This window comes from Poromitra crassiceps (genome assembly GCF_964638095.1).
Source record: "Poromitra crassiceps genome assembly, chromosome: 18".
In the NCBI taxonomy this organism is placed as follows: Eukaryota; Metazoa; Chordata; class Actinopteri; order Beryciformes; family Melamphaidae; genus Poromitra; species Poromitra crassiceps.
Genome location: NC_139636.1, coordinates 1,993,717 through 2,015,897, shown reverse-complemented (window position 1 = coordinate 2,015,897; position 22,181 = coordinate 1,993,717). Strand labels below are relative to the sequence as shown.

Genomic DNA, 22,181 nt, shown 5'->3' with positions numbered 1-22,181 from the left:
ATGAGAATAATAAAAGTGTAGAGAAGTCAATCAAAGAGAGAGAGATATCGTTGCATCCCACATATCAAAGTTCCTGAACATTGGCCAATCACTGAAAGAATACTAAATATTTAAGGACATTTTTTATTTATTTAAGGTTGGTGGGGGGAATCCACCCACTGGGGGCACTACAGCATTTATGCCTTCACACTCAGAGTCATATTGTGAGATCAGCATCCCATCCCTGCTTCCCACTGATAATGTCAATCGAGTGACATCAGACATCACCCTATGAGCCTTATCTTTTAATCTTTTTTTTTAGTAATAGTATAAATTATTACCCTTTTTTTGCTGGGGACCCCCTGGAACCCGCTCAAGGACCCCCTCCCCGAACCCCACTTGGAGAGCCACTACTATAAATAAGTGATCCTCAAGTTACCCTTTCTCCTGTCATTAATGCACTTTACATTGTATGACCTGTGCCTTGAGGACACAAAGATATCTATCTATCTATCTTCTTACATTTGAGAAGCTGAAGGTGAAAGAAACATTGTGATAATATTATGACCATATCCACCTTATTTTTGAATGCCCCACTGTAAAAATTATTATTAATTGGATGAGAGAGAGAGAGAGAGAGAGAGAGAGAGAGAGAGAGAGAGAGAGAGAGAGAGAGAGTGCACTTAAAAAAGTTCAAGCAGGTCCAAACAGCTTGTTTTAGCTTGTAGTCTGCCACTGCGCATGCGCCAGACAGTAGACGGAAGTGGGTGCTGCTCTGCTCTGGGCTGATTCGTGCAGGCTGCCTGTGTCTTTCTCAATCATTCATTGCTCCTCCAATGACTTCTTCCACAGTAACTTCTGTAACCAGCAGCAGCCAGTAACAGTTAAGCTAAAGACAATTTCTGCAAAATACCCCCTCTACTGCCAAGCTCGGAGTCTGCGCATTTCGCTCCGGAGGTAACGTTACCTGTCTACTTTAATCCTGGCTAACGCTAGCTTTTAAAACAAGCTAGCAAAGCTTTAGGTTGATCAAGTCTTTGCTTGCAGTGTTTGTTGCTTGTCACTAAATTAGCTTTCTTGCAAAGCCGAGCCCGGTTAACGCTACTACTACTACTGCCAGATTATCTTTCATGAACTACCTCAGTGGCTAGCTAGCCACTGCTGGCTCTCCACGTTAGCTGTAACAGTATACTGTCTGTATACTGTACCATCAAGTACTGCCATCATTATGTTAGGAGTGGCAGGGACAGGACATAGCGTGATGTGCAGCTTAAAGGAGAATAATACCACTCGATGACTGTTATTGGTTAATGCCGCCAACAAGATGTGAATCTGGGGCTGATCCAGAAAACAAGATGTGAATCTGGAGCTGATCCAGAATGAAAGAGGAGCTGTTACAGAAGCTGGGGCGGGGGGGGTTCTGCAGAGTACATTGTGATCTGCAAAGAAAATCACTTGGGAGCCTCAAACATCATGTGTCTGTGCATCATGTGCCTGTGCATCTCGTTTGACTTTTATTTAAGGTTTGATCATCAAGTTTTAAAATACATTACACTTTTATGTATGCCATGTATGTATGCCAACAACTTTGAAACCCCTCCAGGGAGCGGTTACAGTCAACCTGATCATGTTTTTACCAGCTCCAGATTTGACATCTCGTGTGTGTGTGTGTGTGTGTGTGTGTGTGTGTGTGTGTGTGTGTGTGTGTGTGTGTGTGTGTGTGTGCGCGCGCGCGCGTGTGTGTGTGCGAGTGAGTGTGTGTGTGTGTGTGTGTGTGCGAGTGAGAGCTGCCAGTCCAGATACATACAGTGAGGCTGTTTAGGGACATTAATGTACTTAGATACATGATTACATGGTCTAAAGTTGGTTCAAGGCAAGCAGCAACATACAGTATATTAATTCTTTAACGGGGATGCATTAAAGATGCCGGTGCACCTGTACACAATGTCCTATTCAAGTGGAAGTATTGCTACTTTTCTGATATTTTGTAGAAGTAAAAGTACTGAAGTAAAAATCTACTAAAGTAAAACATAGCTCATTAAAAATGTACTCTTGAGTAAAAGGTACTTTTTAGTTGGGAAAAAATAGATTATTTTAATTGGAAAAAGATGACATTTAAAAAGAAAGTGTACAAACAAACTACAAATCCTAAAGCTTACTCTTCACAGGTCACACTGTAGATGGGACGGCTCCACAATTGGCCAATTTCCAATGTTCCAGTTTCTGTTTCTTATGGACAGCGACAAAATTTCAGATTTTAAAATGTAGTGGTGCTTATGGACAGCGACAAAATTTCAGATTTTAAAATGTAGTGGTGCTTATGGACAGCGACAACATTTCAGATTTTAAAATGTAGTGGTGCTTATGGACAGCGACAACATTTCAGATTTTAAAATGTAGTGGTAGTTTCAGTCAAACCGATCCTTGATTAAAATTAAAATTGCTGACTTAAAAAAATGCTCAAAAAGTGCACAAAAAAAGCATAGAGTAACGTGAGTTAATGTAATTAGACTTCCACGGTGGAAGTATCGAATGACGTTCCACCCTTGCTGCACACACAACCCCCTCGATGTCATTACTAATATAATTGAGATAGGGGAGTTCAGATGTGAGAGACGTCACTCCTGTTTCCTTGTTGCAGGCAGCATCATGTGGAGGAAAGCTGCAGCAGCTGCCCTGCTGGCTTTAGCTGTTGGCTACTTCTACCAAGCCGGGCCTGACCTGCCGGAGCACATCCTGCAGTACTTCAACCTGCCCTCCCTCCAGTCGCCCCCGCAGAGCCAGAGCGAGCAGCCGGGCTTCGAACAGGTCATCTCCGCTGCCTGGGAGACTCTGATCACGCTGCCCAGCCGACAGTGGAGCCGAGTGGCAGTAGGGTGAGTCGGCCAGGGAAATACAGTAGACAGGGTTGCCACGGGTCTGGAAATTGCTGGGCCAAGCTTGATGCACTTTCTTCCTATCTACAGTATCACTCTCCACGCTGCGCTGTCATTGCTGGTCGCCTAGATCTTGAGCGCACTTAAATGCAGAGGATTTCACGATTGCTTTGAGTTTATGTTAAGTGTTAAAGAAACACGGCAACATTTTGGGAGATTCGCCTATTTGCCATATTCCAGATAGTAAGACGAGAAGATAGATGCTCTCCTCTTCTCTAGTTAGCTTCTCGCTAGTTAGCTTAGCACAGTGAAGGGTTGTCTTTACGGTACAGCGGCATACCCCTGTTCAGTCACCCAAAATACATTCCAACAGCACCAAAAGCCTCATATGTACATGTTGTTGTGACTCGTGTACTCAGTCACCACGCTATGAAATCATAATCCAAAATTACCAGACTGTAATTTTCCAAGCAAATACATAGCCGGAACTAGGGGTGCAGCGGTATACCGGTTGAAGGTATACCGCCGTTTGAAAAAGTCACGGTATCAAAACCACTCAGATTTACCGTCATACCTTCCCCACGGTATCAGCTGTTTCCCCAAAACAACGTGCCCAGGTCGCTTGCAGAGTGCAGCTTACGCGGCCCCTCCCCCTGGCTGCATGCCTACCTAGACTAGAGCACAGTAGAGAGGAGCTGTCCCTGACTGTATTTACAACCGTGTGTGTGTGTGTGTGTGTGTGTGTGTGTGATAATGGCTGAAGCAGGAGAATGCAAGGACTTCCCTGAACTTTCCTCCCATCTAAAAAGACGACGTCGGCTGTATGGGAATATTTCGGCTATTGTAAAAACACAGATGGTCCGCACATAAAGGTCCGCAATACCGCGATACCGTGAAACCGTGGTATTTTTGTCCAAGGTTATCATACCGTCAAACACTCATACCGCTGCATCTCTAGCCGGAACGTTACTTCCGGCAATCCTCCACTGCTGCGTTTACTGAGGTGCAGGCGCCGTGTGCAATCATCAGTAGTTCTGCTCTGTATTTGCTTCGAAAATTGCAGTGTCTCGTAATTCATGCCAAGCCATGTGACTCGGCTCAAGATAGCAGTCTACAGTCTATACAGTCTATATACAGTCTGAAGTCATGTGTATCATGAGTCAGATGGCTTGGTTTCAAGATGGCAGTGCATTCTACAGTCTATACAACTGCTTCATAACACATTGGCGGAGGATTTGAAAAAGGTGGCAGCTGATGATTGGTTGGAACTTGGACTTAGAAGACGGTCTACTAATGCAGTGGCTGGCTCTCAAACTTTTTCACATCAAGGACCCCCTAAAGTGACACAAATTAGACCCCTAAACTGACACAAATTACACCCCTAAACTGACACAAATTAGACCACGGATTCCCATTTGATAAGATTTTGTCCCAGGGTCCCCCATCTGATTTTTGCTTTTAGATGTGTCATTACAGAAAGTGTATGAAACCCATGACCAAAATAGTCATACATTGATTACATTCTGTCATTGTGTTACTTATGGATGGAATTATAGTGAAAATAAATGACCCCCCTTTTTGCTGGGGTCCCCGTGGAGCCCCCTCAAGGACCCCACTTTGAGAACCACTGCACGGTTTGTCTGTTGCCAACAGTCAAATAAATGAGAACTGAATGAAAATCATCAGCTGTGTTTTTCTTTTAGTATGTCTAGTATTTGCTTCAGTAAGTGCTTCAGGATTATTTCTAGTTCAAACAGGAATTTTTGCTAAGTAACTATTACATTACCCTGCATTGTATTTTTCCATAAATGTCACTATTTCTTCTCTTTCCTAGGGTGAATGCGTGTGTGGACGTGGTTGTTTCTGGAGTGGGCCTCCTGCAGGCTCTGGCTGTGGATCCTGGCACAGGCCTGGACCATGAAGTGCTGCACTCCAAAGAGGACTTGAAGGAAGCCTTCATCCATTACATGAGACGGGGGGCAGCTGCCGAGCGCTTCTTCAGTGACAAGGAGGTCTTTCAGAGGATCGCACGTGCCGCAGCAGAGTATCCTGGTGCCAAGGTTAGGGCTTACCTCACTCACCAAGCCAGTATCCAGGCCTCACGTCTCTCCTGGAGGATTGTCCTCCTGATGTCTCTTGCTTTTCTCTTTCTTTCAGCTGTATGTTGGAGGGAACGCTGCGCTCATGGGTCAGAAGTTTGCAACCTACCCAGATCTAATGGTACAGCACAACCTATTCTTATTTTGTCAATTCTTTAATCTGCCTAGAATCACTGAGCTGTTAAACATGCGCTGTTCACAGTGAAGATTTGAATTACAAGTCAGTCCCTTTCATCAGTTTGGGACTCTTACCGGTAAGTCATGTTGAGTTTGCAATTCAAAGTTACAAGAATAGAATAGAATGGCATTATTGTCATTGCGACTGCAATTTTGTTACAAAGAGAAGACCTCTAAACAAGGTATTCTGTTGTGCAGAATCGTTTCAAATGTAATTGCATGTACTGTAAAAGCAAAACTTTCACTACATTTTTGGGTATTATTTAGTAATTTGGGAAACATTTTCAAGCACAATTCCTACCACAATCCCAGTATTCAACAGTAAAACCAAACAACAACAACAAAACATCTACAATATTTACCAAACTGGTACAGGGTGGAAAAAGTGTCTTGTGTACTTAACAGCTGAGTGTTCTTTTCCCTCAGGTGTTGTTATGTGGGCCAGTTGGTCCTAAACTTCATGAGATGCTGGATGAGCAGATAGTGGTTCCCCCAGACTCCCTGCAGGAGACAGATGAGTATCATCTCATCCTGGAGTATAAAGCAGGTAGGCAGCAAGAACAGCAGCCTGTCTCCTCCACCAGCTCTTTCATCTCTTGCATGTTGGAGGACTGCACCGTCCAGCATCTGTCCTCATAGGTCAAGGTTGTGTCCTCTTTGTAGTCCACCAACTCCACTGAGCATCCTGCTTGTGAAAGAGCGACCCCAGAAACCACACAGACAGTCCTGCATGTGTGATGCTACAGCTGTGTCCTGTGTCGCTGTCCCACCTCCTTCAGTCTCTTGTCTCTGTCTCTAGGTGAACAGTGGGGATCAACCCAGGCGCCTCAAGCCAACCGCTTCATCTTCTCTCACGATGTGTCCAACGGGGAGATGAGCTCTCTGGAGACGTTTGTGGCCAGCCTGGAGGAGTTCCAGCCCGACCTGGTGGTCCTGTCCGGTCTGCACATGATGGAGGGACAAGGACGGCAGCTGTGGGAGGAGAGGCTGGAAGAGGTACATGACCAAGCAGTGTTTCCCCTACAGGCCTGCCCCCCCCCACTCTTTTTTCCCCGATTTTATTTATACCCCCCCCCCCCCCGGCTCTCCCCAAAATTTTAATAAACCTTTATGGCATATTATTACAATACAACAACACTGGTGTTGACAGTAATAGAAGATGCCAAATCATTCAAAACAATAAGCATTTTGCTTTTAGGAGCATTGTGCCAGCGTGCGGCGCTGTTCCAAAACGTGTCAACGTGTGTCGTTGCCTGGGAAACAACAGTGCGCACAACAGTTTGCATCGCATCCCATAATAGTATGATGATAGTTGGGATGCCATTGCGAACATAGATGTGAACAGGTTAGCTAAAAGTTTAGCGTCGCCAGCGAGGAGCCCCCACCGTTGCGGTCGGGGTACGTTTCGAAATCCCCCCAGGCCTGAAAATCTTTCTAGGGGAAACACTGCCAAGGACTAACAGCTTTCCTTTAGGGTTTTGACACCTCTTCCCCCCCTTTTTTTTTAAACACTGTCTACATTATTATTTTTTATTTTAGTCACTTACAATGAGTGCAACAGTAGAAAAATCCTAGATTCCGTGATTGCCAAAATGACAAGCAGCACATAGTAAGGATCAAGGGCCATATCTAATAAGCTCACATTTTATTAATCACAATCATTTTTACCAGCAGCGACACTGGTATTGTTTTCACTGTGTGTGTGTGTGTCTGTCTGTCTGTCTGTCTGTTTGTCTGTCTGTCTGTCTGTCTGTCTGTCTGTGGACAGGTTTTGTGAACGTGATAGCGTCGGCCACATTGGCCACCCCACTTTGCGGCACTGGCCCGCATTCGTTCTAAGTAACGGGCGTCGCGGCTGGTGTGATACCATTGCAAGATGGTCTCCAGTTATATTATTATTCACAAAATGTTGACCAGGTGTCAGGAATATACTTGAATTGTCACATGGCAATTCTGCAGGTGTTTTGGGATGGGACACTGTTCTTATCTAACAATACGAGTACATTTTTTGATATGATGTTCACGATTTGATGAAACCACAATATAACGTAATAAATGAAAGCAAACAAACATCAACGTGCGACTGTGCAGAATATTAGGTTTATTTCAGAGCTAGAGCTGCAAAGATTACTCAATCGGTTAGTTGATCAACAGGAAATTAATCTGCAACCATTTTTATAATCAATTAATCATTTTGACTAATTTCTATGGGGAAAAAAACCAAAATACTGTAGAAAGATTAAAACAGGCCAGCACTCTCAATGTCCTTTCAGTAAGTTTCTATATATTATATATAATACTAAAATTCTCTTGTTCCAGATTCTTAAATGTGAATATTTTCTGGTTTCTTTAGTCTTCTATGACAGTAAACTGATTCTCTTTGGGGTGTGGACTTTTGGTCAGGACAAAAGAAGACATTTGAGGATCAGAGGATCTTATTTGGGCTCTGGGGTGAAAAGTCATTAACATTTTACACCATTTTGTGACCAAATGACTAATCGATTAGTCAAGAAAGTAATCGACAGATTATCGATAATAAAAAAGAATCATTAGTTGCAGCCGTATTCTAAACCGTAGGTCTTTCTAGCAGTTGCATTAGGTTTGAATGTAAACAATTTAAAAATGTAATTACAAGGTACAATCAATATAATTTGGATGGAGAATTTGTGAGACTATGATGGGCAAGCCATCTCATTTGTGAATACTGCAGCAGAATAAAATTGAGCTGATATCGCGATTCATTTTTACCACGACACGGCTTTTCACAAGCGGTTTTCAGCTCATGCAGGCAGACCATCAGGAACTGAAAGGTGATGCGCTTCATCAGATGGCCTTTAGAGGGCGTCTTTGACTGAGAGATGACTCGCCTACTGATGCAAGCTTGGTCACTACATTTGGCCACTTTTCAGACCTCCTTGAGCGCCATGCCATGGGTCTGCACTCTGCACAGGATCTGGGCTTGTTCTGCCCCACAAAATGTATTGTCACATTTTTGTATTGCGATAATTTGAATTTAATTATATTGTCCCATCCCTGCAAAGGATAAGCTTTGTATCTGGTAGTTTGTCTTAGGCTGATATCAGACTGAATTGTCAACACAGTCATAGTCACACAATACACTCATTTCCAACTTCTAGTCTGAGATTGCTCTCTGTTTAACCAATTTCTATGAGGGGAACCCGCCAGGTGTATTCCATTTTCCCTAACCAATCACCAGAGACCTGAATTTTACGTTAGTGACTCCAGTCGGGAGACTATAAAAAAAACATCTCCCATTTGGTTAAATGCTTTCCTTGCAGTGTGCCATTCGGATTTCAAAGTAATTGGTACTTTTAATCCATTTAAAACAGCCATTAGTTCTTATTAACGTTACTCCTTGGCACACTTCCTATTGGCGCACTTGACAACGGCTTAGGCCCATTGGGCTGTTCATTGACGCTGATTGACCAATCATTAGTCCCCCTCTGCGCTGGTAAAACCGGAGAAAAGGCTTTTTCATATGACGATGCCAGAGCAGAAGCAGGCGAACTCGACTCCGTGAAGTGGGTGGACTTGGAAGGTGTGGACCCAGGCAAAGCATCTCTAACTCGGTGGTCTTTCATCCTATGTGCAGGCTGTGGCAGCCATCTCTGAGATCCGTGCAGAGGTTCCCATCCACCTGGAGCTGGCCAGCATGACCAACAAAGACTACATGAACAGCATCATGCAGGAGGTACATGTCTGAGCTCAAGATGTACCACTAAAGCCAAGTGCCTTCAAAACACATCTAGCCACTGTACTGACAACTGTATCAAGGCAGTCAATAAGGTAGTGCTGAAGCAGTTAGTTGATTATCATTTTGATTATTGAGTAATCGTTTTAGTCATTTAAAAGTCAAGGAACAGTACCAAACATTTTCTTGTTTTACTCCATTTCATATAATTATACACACACGCGCACGCACACACACACACACACACACACACACATACACATACACATATGTACTGTATATATTGCTGCTGGTCAGACTAAATAACTAATTTTAAGGATCATTTTTGGCTCTGGTAACTTGTGCTGGACATTTGTCATTTTACATTTTATAGACTGAATGAATATTGGAAACAAATATGAATGCACTACTTGATCTTCACAAAGTTGAAAGAAAAGGGGCATCTATGATGTAAGCGGAGAATACATGAGTGTGCTGAAGTTCTGTTCCAATGAGTATCCAGCCCCTATGAAGCACACTTTTTAGCACTCTTCAAATGTGCATGGCGATTCATAACAAATTAAGAAACAAGGAATTCTGTGACTGAACCAGTGGTGGATAGGCGTGCGTCCAGACTCTTATGAATCACCATACAACATTTAAAGAGTGCTGAAAACTGCCATCCATAGGGGCTGGATATACCAGGCTAAATGAGTCCCATTGTATTTCATTGAAGGTTCTTTTTGTGCTGTTCTCTGTTAGCAGGTCATGCCCATAGTCAGTTCCATTGGGTTGAATGAGCAGGAGCTGCTGTTCCTGGCCCAGGCCGGCGAGGGCCCTCACGCAGACCTGGCCTCCTGGAAGGGCACGCCAGACGTGGGCCGGGTCAGCGACATACTCCTCTGGATCTTGGAGCAGCACGGCCGCAGCGACCCCTCGTCGGAGGCGGACCTCACCCGCATTCACTTCCACACGCTGGCCTACCACGTCCTCGCCACGGTCCACGGCTACTGGGGGAACCAGGCGGCGGCGGTGATGGCCGGAGCGCGCGTGGCCAGCACTCAGGCCTGCGGCCTCCGGTCCGTCGACGTGAGCAAGGTGGAGCTCAAAGCCCCCACAGAGTTCCACAGCTCACACGCTGAGCCCCGGGTCAAGTTGTCCCTAAACCCGGCGCACCCGGTTACCGTGTGGCGCCGCGGCAACGTCACCTTCCACCTCACGCCGGTGCTCGTCTGCAAGCAGCCTCTTCGGACAGTAGGGCTCGGCGACGCCATCTCAGCAGAGGGACTAGTGTACTCTGAGATAAAGCCCCAGCAGCCGTTTTAAGGCTGGGCGAAGTTTGTTCCGAACGGCGTTGACGGGTTTGCTCCCTCAGTGAAGTTTGTCTGAACAGCGTTGATGGGTTTTCTCCCTCAGTGAAGTTTGTCTGAACAGCGTTGATGGGTTTTCTCCCTCAGTGAAGTTTGTTACTTGTAGCTTTGGTTCTTCTCGGTTGGAGTCATGGATTCTGGACCCATGCAGACCTCCCTGTTCCTGGACCAGGTTCCGTGTCTTCCTTCCCAAAAGCTCGGTCCAATGAGTTCAAGAATGTGATTGGCTGCTACAGTTTGAAATCCTGCCTCATGACACTTCCAGCCTGCTTTGATGCCATCTGTTCTTCTCCCCTCCTCTTCTAATCCCTCCTGCGGACACAGAATGTGGAGCAGAACACCACAGATCTGGGTCTGACGGGGCTGGAGGACCTGCCACTTACTATGCAGTGGGCACAGTTCAAAGTCATCTTCACAAATTCCAAAGAGTTTTGTTGGCTCACCTAATTTACTACGACATGCATATCTTCAATATGCAGTGCCTTGAGGAAAAAATAATAATAATTTAGAAATTATATTTTATTCATATTCAGAGCCAGCCACAAATTTAAAATAAAAGTTAATCAAATCAGAAATATATCATCTATTTATTATAATGAACACGTTGCCCTCTAAACTAAAGCTTGTAACTGTGATCCTGTCATTTTGTAGAATCTGAGTGGTATTATTGATGTTAGGCTTAAAATATATATTTTTGTTGTTGTCCGCCTCTCCCCCCGTATCTCTTCCTGTCTACAACCTTTGGTGCATTCACTTAAAATAGTCAGTAGAAACTTCAGTATTAAACTAACTAGTAAAATATTGAAAAAGTAATTATCACACGGGGATCAAATCTCAGATTGTCTGACTTAAATATAACTTATCTAAATATACTTGATACTTTTGGCCTAAACACTCCAGCAGTAAAGACATTTGAGTTTGGGAGCTCTGCATACAGCACGGTAGCACAAACAGTGGAGTGTCATAGTCACTGTTGCTTGCTTTGCATTATGGATTCCTGGGACACTTTACACAAAGCTCACTTGTGGGTTTTTGATAAAATAGTGAAATAATCCCCTTATTTTGAGAACTTTAAAAACGGACTTTAAGACGTTTTAAAGTTTGTACAGACAAGTTATGCATTAAAGCTTAGTTAACAATCAGATGCCAGCTAATTGACCTAAAAGGTTCAGTTGGCGATAAAACCAGCTTGGGGAAAAATGTGTATGTTTTGAAATGAGTTGTGTAGATCATATGTTAGCAGGGCTTCTGTCCAGCGTTTTGGGTCTTTGTTTGTACCTTCTTCTCCCACATTAGTTTTTATTGTTTTTCAATCTTTGCTTTTCCTTACTTGTACAAAATCTGATTGCCGCCTTTTTTTTCTTGACAAAGAAAACGTGAACTTACTTGGACCACACTAAGACGTTTGTAACTGTCATAACTATATGTTTGTATACCTCAAATGGCCACTGAAGGCATGCAATAACGGAGTCTTAATGCAAATATACAAAACAAATGTATGGCATCTTATTCAGCAGGACAGATTTTTTTTGCACTAGGAAGTGACAGGTGTGTTCGAACAGGTATCTGCAAAGGTGAATGTAGCCTTATCTCTGAATCCCCATTCACTCTTTTCTTTTTTTTAGCAAGTAAATCTCAAGTTACTTATTTCTTATTTTGGGTATTTTTTTTTGTTTTTAATTTTGTAACTGTCAATGACTCTCATTTACTTGTAGATTGTCATTAAAATGTATATGGAGACACGTTTGAAATGTCTATTTTGATCAGATCAGAGTTTTCACTCTCCCTGCTTCTCGTGTTTAGTAGCAAAAATCTAATATGGTAGGATTCTGTGTTTCAAAGTAACGGAAGGCGTCTAATTGTGTGCATCTATTTCGGTGTGTGTGTGTGGGGGGGGGGGTGTGTGTGTGTAAAAGTTACACTGGTTAGGTTACAGTGACATTGGTTGAGTCCGGTTGGTTGAGTCTCAGGAATGGATGGATTCAGATCAAAACGACATTACGCGTATGCGTTTAATTGGTCTATACAGTCCAGACAATGAGCCAATCACAGTGTGGTGCGTGTGTCCGCTGTGTGAAACCCCACCCCGCTGCTTCGTGTCGGCAGAGCAGGCTGCAGCCAGAGGGCCACCACTGCAGTCTCCACCCCGGATACCCGACTCCTGCCCCGGCACGTATAAAGGTAGCAAGATAAATAGGCCGTCGGTTGACTGCTCTTTTTTCTTGTTAATGGTTCGGATCTGCGAGAGAAGGATGAAGTTCCTGGTAGCTGTTACAGTCATTGTGGGATCAGTGATTTTCCTTCTCTTCCCAAATGGTTCAGATGCTGACGAAAAGAAGAAAGGCCCTAAAGTAACGGCGAAGGTAGGTGCAGCTTGCTAACTAGCCAGCCAGAGGATCATGCAATCGAATCAAAGGTAATTCTGATCAGCTAACGATAGCTACCCCATGTACGGCTAATGCTAACCGCTAGCTTTAGCTTTTCGAAGCCACGTCAGACGCCAGCTGGCTTGTCGGCTAACGCTAACCGCTAACGATAGCTAGCTAGAAGGCTAGCGCTAGCTGTTGCAGTGTTTGTGCAATCATTTCCAAACGTGTGCATTTATGTATCGACTGCTAAAGCTTGTTGCCAGACAGGGACACAAAAAAACAGAATGACATGAGCTTGCATTTGATATTGGGCAGGCTATCTGTAATGTACTCTTAACGTTAGCCGGTAACATTACACCGGCCATAACTTTCAGCATTTCAAAACGTATCAATTTTACCCCGCTTCGTCATCAAATGCAGACCCAAAAAGATAGCAAATACATGAGCCGACTAGCGTTAACCCACTTGGATACAAATTCTGACTGGCTCAGCGCAAAAGCAATTGAAATACTCCTCCTGAAATGCGGGCCTGTGGAATGTCTGCTGTTTTGGCCACGTCTACAACTACAATGAGACCAAGTTGGATGTACTGGTCAATTCTGTGTTGCTCTCTGATGCTAACAAACAGTAAGGATATTATTAGCATCGTGAGCAGTGCACACAGCTAGGAGGGGTCGCTTGCTCTGCCAACTGACTTAACAACACTAGTAGTACACAAATTACTCCTCGCAATTGAATACCTTTTCTCATCCTAAATGCACACGCCTATAATATCAAGCCTGTCTTGTCTTGGTAAGTGGCCTGGAGGATCATCAGGAGCAGTGTTGTGAGACCAGCAAGAAAACAAATTTGGTCTGAAACATGTACTTGCATGTAATGCATTTTTCATCTGAGATATTTCTTTCTGCGTGGAGTAACTCTTAACACTTCAATCCACAGGTGTACTTCGACATCAGAATTGGAGATGAAGAGGTTGGAAGAATTGTCATTGGGATGTTTGGGAAAACCGTTCCCAAAACGGCTGAGAACTTCCTTGCACTGGCAACCGGGGAGGTGAGAACCTAACACCTTTTGCCTCTTTCTCATAGAGCGCTTGTGTATAATGTGTCACCAAGCTGCAATCTTTGTTGTGCATGTGTTTTGGCCTAATGACAACAGTCAGATAATCTGGCTGGTGGCCTGGGACCCAAGAAGAGTCCATTTTCACAGCCTCTTAAACATTCCATAATAATGGTAAAAGGAAATGCACAACCTTACCGCTCAGCAGTCTTTTCATCTTAGACCAGATGAATATTTTAATGTGAATATTTTGGGGCGGGGTGGAGGGGTGCATTTGTATTTGTTAGCCAATGTGATTTTTTTTTTGGCAACTTGAACAATAAATCCTTTCCCAGGACAACAATAGAATAACGAACTTGTAAATGTTAGTCATTCTTACCTGGTACACTTTATTCTAACCCTTCTCACTAATGAAATGACTCATTATGAAAGTATACTATCAGGGTTGCCACGAATTTATAAAGGGGTCCAGTGCTTGGATTTAGCCTTCCCGGAATCGGAGTTTGAGACACTCCATAATCTCAAAATTCCTCTAGGATACCGTTTCCTACCTGCCAACACTCCCGATTTTGATTCTCCCTATTTTTAACCCTTTCTCCTGCTGTGCTCCCGATTTGGTAATTTCTCCCGTTATTTCCCAATTGCAATCAAATGGCTGTAGCGGGCTCAGGTTTAAAGGCAGAGTGAAGTGTCTGGCATCTGACATCATATGAAACTAGAAGCCCTTAACACATCCATTAGTTCAACCATGTCATGCTAGCGTGTCGGGAGGGAGGGGGGGGGCTAAATAAGAACGCTGGAATAAGAACGATGGAAAAACTGGTATGGCCATTTTCAAAGGGGTCCCTTGACCTCTCACCTCAAGAGATCCGAATGAAAATGAATTCTATGAATACCTACAAATCTCCCCTTTACAGATAGGGTAGCATGGGCATTTTTTGTCAAGGCAGCATAAATCGACAGATCATTACGGATTTGATTATCTACATCTAACCGAGTGGTAGTGAGTAGGTTGCTTAAACTCACTCCCCAGTATAAAGGTCCGTTAACCATCTCTGCCAAGGGAGCAGCTCTTTTGGCATAGTGGTTAGTTAGCGCGTGTGCTTTGGAAGCGGGAGGTTGGGGGGATCGAATCCGACAAGCCCTTAACATGGGCAACTTTTGCCCCCACTGAAAAATGGGGGCATTTACAAAATTTGGGGGGACACTTTAAAAGAAATAGTAGTGCATAAAGTTGCTCACGACACTTTTGTTTTTGTCAGTGAAAATTAAATAAAAAAAATTACACTAAAATCATATTGCATGATTTTTTTATTTGTTTGGATATCGTGCAGCCCTACCTCAGAGAGAACAACACTACTGCATGTCCTAAGCCGTTTTCCCACATGCGTACCGGAAAATTACCTGTAAGTCAATATCGGACATTTCCCTTCACACTTCGGCTCGCGCATGTGGGAATCTATCAGCGAATTTGCCTGTATGTTGGGGGGCGGGGGGAGGGGGAGGGGGAGCTTGTATGTATGTAGAGAAAGCAAATGCACGAAGCGAAATGTGGAAGTAGTTTGCTTTGATGTGCGCGAATGATTAGATGATGCACTTTGAAGAAGTTGGGATCCGTGTCTGAGAGAAATAGTTGCTGGTTCGATGTTTATCCGTTCACCTGCGTCGCGTTGAAGCACTTTTTACAGACTGGCTTCGTTTGATGTGTCCGGGCTTGCCTTGCCTTCGGAAATCAGCACGCCCACACATGAAGCTGACATAGGCTACCGCTCTTATTATCACAAGATCATTTCGCCAGTTTGCTTTAATGTGCGCGATTGATTAGATTATGCCCGCTGGAACATTAAGCAACGTGTGTAGGCTACACCTCGCCCATGAGAGAAGGACCGCTGTCGCGGAAAATCACTGGACCCGTTTCCCACTTGGTCTCCCTTAAGAGCATACCGCTCTTCTGACTGGCTCGAAACTGGTGAAATGTCGGCGACGACGGGGTCGCGCTTATACCGGCACAACGACTTTCCCACATGCAGGCAATAGACCACGTTCCGGTCATTTAGCGGTACAAAGCGCATGTGGGAAAACGGCTCTAGAGACATGCTTTGACTTGTATTTGCATGTTAATTTAAATGCCAGCAAACATTGCCAAAGCATTTTCAAATGGACTTCATGTGGTGTTTTGTTTGTTGGTTCTAATTGAACAGAAAGGATTTGGCTACAAGGGAAGCAAGTTCCACAGAGTCATCAAGGACTTCATGATCCAGGCTGGAGATTTCACCAGAGGAGATGGCACTGGCGGTAAGATGACCACAGACACCTGCAGAATTCTCTTCAAATAGCAAATTGTATGTATTTGTCCATCAAAACAAACACAAACATGACTACCTTTTATGAATTCTGTTATTTCATGAGTTCAGGGTCGTTTTTATTTCAAAGGGCAAAGTAAATGTAGATCAGGTTTTGATCACTCGAGCACTCCATGATGTGATCAGTGATTGTCACTCATGTCATCAGTGAGTGATGTCATCAGTGATTCAAAGTTGAACAATTGTGCGCTGCACATGCCAATAGAGCAGGCGAGGCCACGCAGCAGCCGAGCTGCATTATGTGAGTCTGCACAGCCAGCAGGGCGGGTAAGGCTGCAGTAATGCGCAGGCCTAGGAATCTTTCTAGTTTCTTATTTAGTCAAAATTGGCTAACTGGGCTCTGTCTGTCCGGGCAGTGTCAGTCACGGTTTGTGATGGAAGTGATGTCATCAGTGATGTCACTTGAACAATTGTGATGTCATCAGTGATGTAATAAATCTAGGGAAACAGTGGATGGATGAATCTAGAAGGAGGCGGTAATGCAACATAAAGGATGCCAACTGCCATAAAACACCACAGAAGAAGGGAGAAGAGGACAAGGATGAGTTAAGGGGAGATGGTAGTTTCTCCAGTCTCCACCCTAGAAATTGAGCGTGCGAGATTTCTAGTTTATACAAATTCTGATATCATCGATCCATAACAACACAAACACTAAAGTGCATCACAGTAAAGTGATACATGTGTATACTGTATATATTCAGACCACCTCACCCAAGAAACATAGTGCAACTGCAACAAACCGTAAACAATTAAACAAATCCATGACGAGACGCACATAAAACCACATATACACAGTACAGCAACGTTCAGTCAAAGGGTTGAGTCTGTGTAGGTGTTAATTTTGTAAACAACAGAAATCTTATTATATTAAGTACCTTAATTTGTTTTAATTTTGTGGTGTCAAGCCATTTTGTTAGAGTAATAAGTGTTAATACCTACTTAGTCATTTTAAAACAATGCTCTTTCAAATATTCACAAGATGCCCCCCCTCCTTCCCCCCATGAAGGCAAGAGCATCTTTGGAGACCGTTTTCCTGATGAGAACTTCAAGCTGAAGCACTACGGGCCTGGCTGGCTGAGCATGGCGAACGCTGGCAAAGACACCAACGGCTCCCAGTTCTTCATCACCACTGTTCAGACTCCATGGCTGGACGGCAAACATGTCGTCTTTGGGAAGATTCTGGAGGGCATGGTGAGTCTGGGGCCTGAGGCCACATTTAGACGACAACGGTCTCCATAAAAATGGCAAACTGTCGTTGCGTTCTGGCCTTTGGTTCTGCGTTTATACACAGCGTTTGTGAGAACGATTCACGTGCAGACTGGAACCGCACATGTCGGCACCAACTCCAAGCAGCGTAAAGTCGGCCAGAATAAAACGGAACCTTCCACGATAATTTTTTTTTAACTTGACAACAAAAACATTCTAAATTGAACCCCCGCTCACTTCCTGTTGCAGTGTTTGCTATGGACATGAAAGGGAAAAAAAACATTCAAGTGCAGGACTGACCATTCTGTGAAAACCGTCTATACAGCTGAGCAGCGAAAACAAAAGTAACGATGTCGAGTGAATATTTCTGCAGTTTGCCGAATGCTGAGAAAAAGGAAGTGCTGTGGGGTTGCGCTCTGGTGAAAACCGTCTATACAGAACACAGACAAATTGGAGGAATATCTGCTGCCTTTCTTAAAGTCAATTGTAAGCCGTAGTGAGTCCACTAATAAATTAGAGCTTTATTTTGAAGGTAAAAGTGCCTAGCTTCTGTCTAGTCCTAGCGGGATTGATGTAGCCTCATAGGACTAAACTAAAATGAATCCGTGACACAGAAGTCAGTGATACACTGCAGTAGATTGGTTGCATTAAAGAATAAAAATGGTTGCATTAAAGAATAAAAACCAGCGCTATCAAAAATATCTGTTTTTCGCAGCCCCTGGTAGAGGAAATCAATGTGTCATTCTGGCTGTGAGTTTGAGGGTCTTAATTAATATGAGCAAACATTAGTAGCGGGCATTTATCGCCCATTATGTGCAACTCGTTATCAGATGTTTGTTGAATGCCAATCTGGGAACCCAGAGTCCATTTTTATTTGAAAAAAAACAACAGAACAACATCACTTCCTTTTCTGCGTCTGTGCTCCACTGTTTACAGTCTGAATAGCAACTTACGCCGCGACTTTCCAGTCATTTTCCACTGTTGTTGTAAGACGAGTTGACGTTTTCTATGCAGTGTGTTTATCCGTTAACGACGTTATTAGTGAATAGCCAAAACGGACGCGTCCATTTCGGCTATTCGCTACGTTAAAACCATGGTTAAAACTCACAGAAACACAGAATTCCACCCTGGAACCTGAGCCCTGTACTACGAAACTAGTTTAACAGATCCGCGATAAGTCCCTTTGATCTGGTTTGACTGAACAGGATCAAAGCTATCTAGTTAACTGATACTACGACGCTGGTTTTTTACTAGGTAAGTGGACCTGGGATCTGCCTGTGCACGCGCACGTTTTTCGCTCGTGCACAGGCGCGCGTCCACGCGAAAGAGGTGCGCCAGCCAATCACATTATGAACAGCTGAGTTTATCCACGCCCACACCCATTTCCTCGTTCAATGAAGCGCAGTGCATGATCAGAGTTTTAGCGGATATTTAATGTATCCGCGATTTAATGTCAGAATGAAAATCCGCGTTGGATAGTCTGCTGAAGGGCTGTCTAAGGCAGCAGCTTGTATTCACATCAGTCATTTGATTTACTTTGATCAGCGATTGATACAGCTGCATTGATACAGGCAGCAGCAACACATGTAAATGTGTAATCTCAGTCTATACATTTCCACAATCTGTAAGCCTATTTAGACCATAGATTTAGAAACGCATGCTCAATGAATAATGATCTCTATCACTCATGTGTGTGGTTGCACTGATCGAATAATTCATATATAAAATAGCCTAGTATAAAGCCTAATAGCCTACTATAAAAGAGAAAACTGCTGGGGCTATCCATATTTATCCCATATCTATATTATATGTATAGGCTTTTCTGGCATGTAGGAGAATATCACCCTCACTCCATTTGAGGGTCCATTCATGATATGCGCCGCGGTGATTAATAGTGATCATATTTCTCCACGCATCGTTGAGCTGTTAAGACATAAAGTGGTAAGTAGGCTTAATTTAATTATGTAGCCTACAGAGCCACAAATGTTTTTCTTGTTATATTCTCAGTTGACTGCAATCTATTTTTCATATGGCGATCTTATATGAACGGTGAGTGACTCCAGAGAGCCGATTATATGGGTCTGTCATGGATTTTGATCTTATCCTCTGAAGCTAACCTGGTCGCGACCAGGTTAGCTTTGCAGCGTCAGTTGCCATGGTGATTGAAAGTTAACTTGCTTTGTAGTACGGCTAAACCAGGTTTAAACTCAAACTTACTCGGATAAGGCATTAAACTAGCTTCGTAGTACAGGGCTCTGGTCTCACTTTTTTGTGTTTTCAGGCGTCAATAACACTGTTGTCATGTGAACAGAAGGCCCAAAACACAACAAGTTTGCCATTTTATGCAGGGAGCGTTGTTGTGCAAACTAGGCCTGACAGTGGTCACATACTGGCTGGGGTTGCTTTCACACCTTTGCACCTTGCAACGTCTTGGGTGGTGTTGTCAAACAACCACATCCAAAGTGTGAAAAAGGCCAATAGCAAGAATAGCAGGGTGAATTCCAGATGACATCCGTCATTAGTTTTCTGCGCTGCACAAACTGCTCTGTAGCCACTTGAAAAGTAACTCATGGAATGGACTGTCTGAAGCAAATCCAGGAAAATAAATGGTTGTAAACCTTTTGTAATGCAAGACCCACATTATATTACGTCATTTAGCAGACGCTTTTATCCAAAGCAACTAACTATACAAGAGCACATTTTGTCAACAGTAGTGAAATCAACTGTGCAACACAGTCTATGTCACGTAAGACGTTTGTTTAAGTCTGAAAAGATCAGATTCTAAAAACGTCTGAGGACCACCTTCCAAATAAATGAGAGATAAATAAAAAACTGGTCATTGAAAGTACACATTTTATTTGGAAGTATTTATTTATTTGATATTTGTGAATTCTTGCGTAGAGCTGCCACAGTGGGTGAAAAAAATCTGCTTAGTATCATTTTTCTACGAAATAATTTTCTCCTTATAATGAGATATTTTCCTCATGACACAACGTATCATTATTAGGGCATACCAACTTATCTCATTATTAATGACATACTGTACCGACTTGTCTCATTCTAACGAGAACTCAACTAATGAGAAAAGTTTCCGGTTAGAATGAGATAATATGTAGAAGGTGAAAATATCTTGTTATAACGAGAGGTTTCTCATTATGAGGGGAAACGCAGCAGATCCCCCCCACCCACCCACTGTGGCAGCTCTATGCTGCCGTAGATCCCCCCCACCCACCCACTGTGGCAGCTCTATGCTGCTGTAGATCCCCCCACCCACTGTGGCAGCTCTATGCTGCTGTAGATCCCCCCACCCACCTACTGTGGCAGTTCTATGCTGCCGTAGATCCACCCACCCACTGTGGCAGCTCTATGCTGCTGTAGATCCCCCCACCCACTGTGGCAGCTCTATGCTGCCGTAGACCCACCCACCCACTGTGGCAGCTCTATGCTGCTGTAGATCCCCCCACCCACCTACTGTGGCAGCTCTATGCTGCTGTAGATCCCCCCACCCACCTACTGTGGCAGTTCTATGCTGCCGTAGATCCCCCCACCCACCCACTGTGGCAGCTCTATGCTGCCGTAGATCCCCCCACCCACTGTGGCAGCTCTATGCTGCTGTAGATCCCCCCACCCACCTACTGTGGCAGCTCTATGCTGCTGTAGATCCCCCCACCCACTGTGGCAGCTCTATGCTGCTGTAGATCCCCCCACCCACCCACTGTGGCAGCTCTATGCTGCTGTAGATCCACCCACCCACTGTGGCAGCTCTATGCTGCTGTAGATCCCCCCACCCACCCACTGTGGCAGCTCTATGCTGCCGTAGATCCACCCACCCACCTACTGTGGCAGCTCTATGCTGCTGTAGATACACCCACCCACTGTGGCAGCTCTATGCTGCCGTAGATCCACCCACCCACCTACTGTGGCAGCTCTATGCTGCTGTAGATACACCCACCCACTGTGGCAGCTCTATGCTTCCGTAGATCCACCCACCCACCTACTGTGGCAGCTCTATGCTGCTGTAGATACACCCACCCACTGTGGCAGCTCTATGCTTCCGTAGATCCACCCACCCACCCACTGTGGCAGCTCTATGCTACTGTAGATCCACCCACCCACTGTGGAAGCTCTATGCTGCCGTAGATCCCCCCACCCACCCTCTGTGGCAGCTCTATGCTGCTGTAGATCCCCCCACCCACCCACTGTGGCAGCTCTATGCTGCTGTAGATCCCCCCACCCACCCACTGTGGCAGCTCTATGCTGCTGTAGATCCCCCCACCCACTGTGGCAGCTCTATGCTGCTGTAGATCCCCCCACCCACTGTGGCAGCTCTATGCTGCTGTAGATCCCCCCACCCACTGTGGCAGCTCTATGCTGCTGTAGCCATAATGCACAAGCTCATGTACCAAATGATCATTTGATGTTGACTTGATTGTTACCTGAAAAGGACAATCTAGCATTAATCCTGTATGTATGGACCCTGTTATTTCAGATACATTTAGTTATTTCCTAACTTTGATTGATACTTTGATGTTATCAAGTAATTCTGATATCTTCCTTTTGCTCGTCATCCTCAGGATGTGGTGAAGAAGATCGAGGCCACAAAGACAGACGGTCGGGATAAACCTCTTAAAGATGTCAGCATCCATGACTGTGGCAAAATTGAGGTGGAGAAACCATTTGCTGTTGCTAAGGAGTAGAGCCCTGCTGGGGAAGGAACAGGACTGTGGGGGGAGGAGGAGGGGTGTTGGGGAATCGTGCAGGCCACCTTGTGATCACTACCTGCCCTGTGGTCCTGGAGAGAAGGGGCTTAGGGCCGTCCAGTGGCAGCGGCTTCCCGTCTTAACGCGCCAGAACAGCATCACATTGAGCAATCGTGACAACACGATCTGGGTCCATTTTACCAACGAGCATTCCAAGTTGCACTCAAACTGTTCTTTGCGTATTTTGTAAAAAGAAAAGAAATCTTCAATAAAGGTTTCAACTTTTGTTAAA

General features: G+C 44.4%; 2 protein-coding genes across 3 annotated transcripts; both read left to right on the top strand.

The window, feature by feature from the left end:
• The first annotated feature begins 814 nt into the window (after positions 1-814).
• Positions 815-11,919, top strand: adpgk (ADP-dependent glucokinase). 2 transcript variants are annotated; one of them, XM_083654515.1, is made up of 8 exons: positions 815-936; positions 2,621-2,855; positions 4,690-4,915; positions 5,013-5,075; positions 5,558-5,678; positions 5,931-6,127; positions 8,745-8,843; positions 9,588-11,919. In XM_083654515.1, exons 2-8 carry the CDS (start codon positions 2,629-2,631, stop codon positions 10,146-10,148), a joined length of 1,494 nt encoding a protein of 497 aa, XP_083510641.1. In that variant the 5' UTR covers positions 815-936; positions 2,621-2,628; the 3' UTR covers positions 10,149-11,919. The 2 variants fall into 2 exon arrangements, with proteins under 2 accessions (XP_083510641.1, XP_083510640.1); XM_083654514.1 differs by having other exon boundaries at positions 9,585-11,919.
• A 385-nt stretch (positions 11,920-12,304) lies between these two features.
• ppib (peptidylprolyl isomerase B (cyclophilin B)) lies at positions 12,305-22,181 on the top strand. The gene is made up of 5 exons (XM_083655111.1): positions 12,305-12,555; positions 13,501-13,614; positions 15,822-15,915; positions 16,990-17,174; positions 21,764-22,181. Exons 1-5 carry the CDS (start codon positions 12,421-12,423, stop codon positions 21,884-21,886), a joined length of 651 nt encoding a protein of 216 aa, XP_083511237.1. The 5' UTR covers positions 12,305-12,420; the 3' UTR covers positions 21,887-22,181.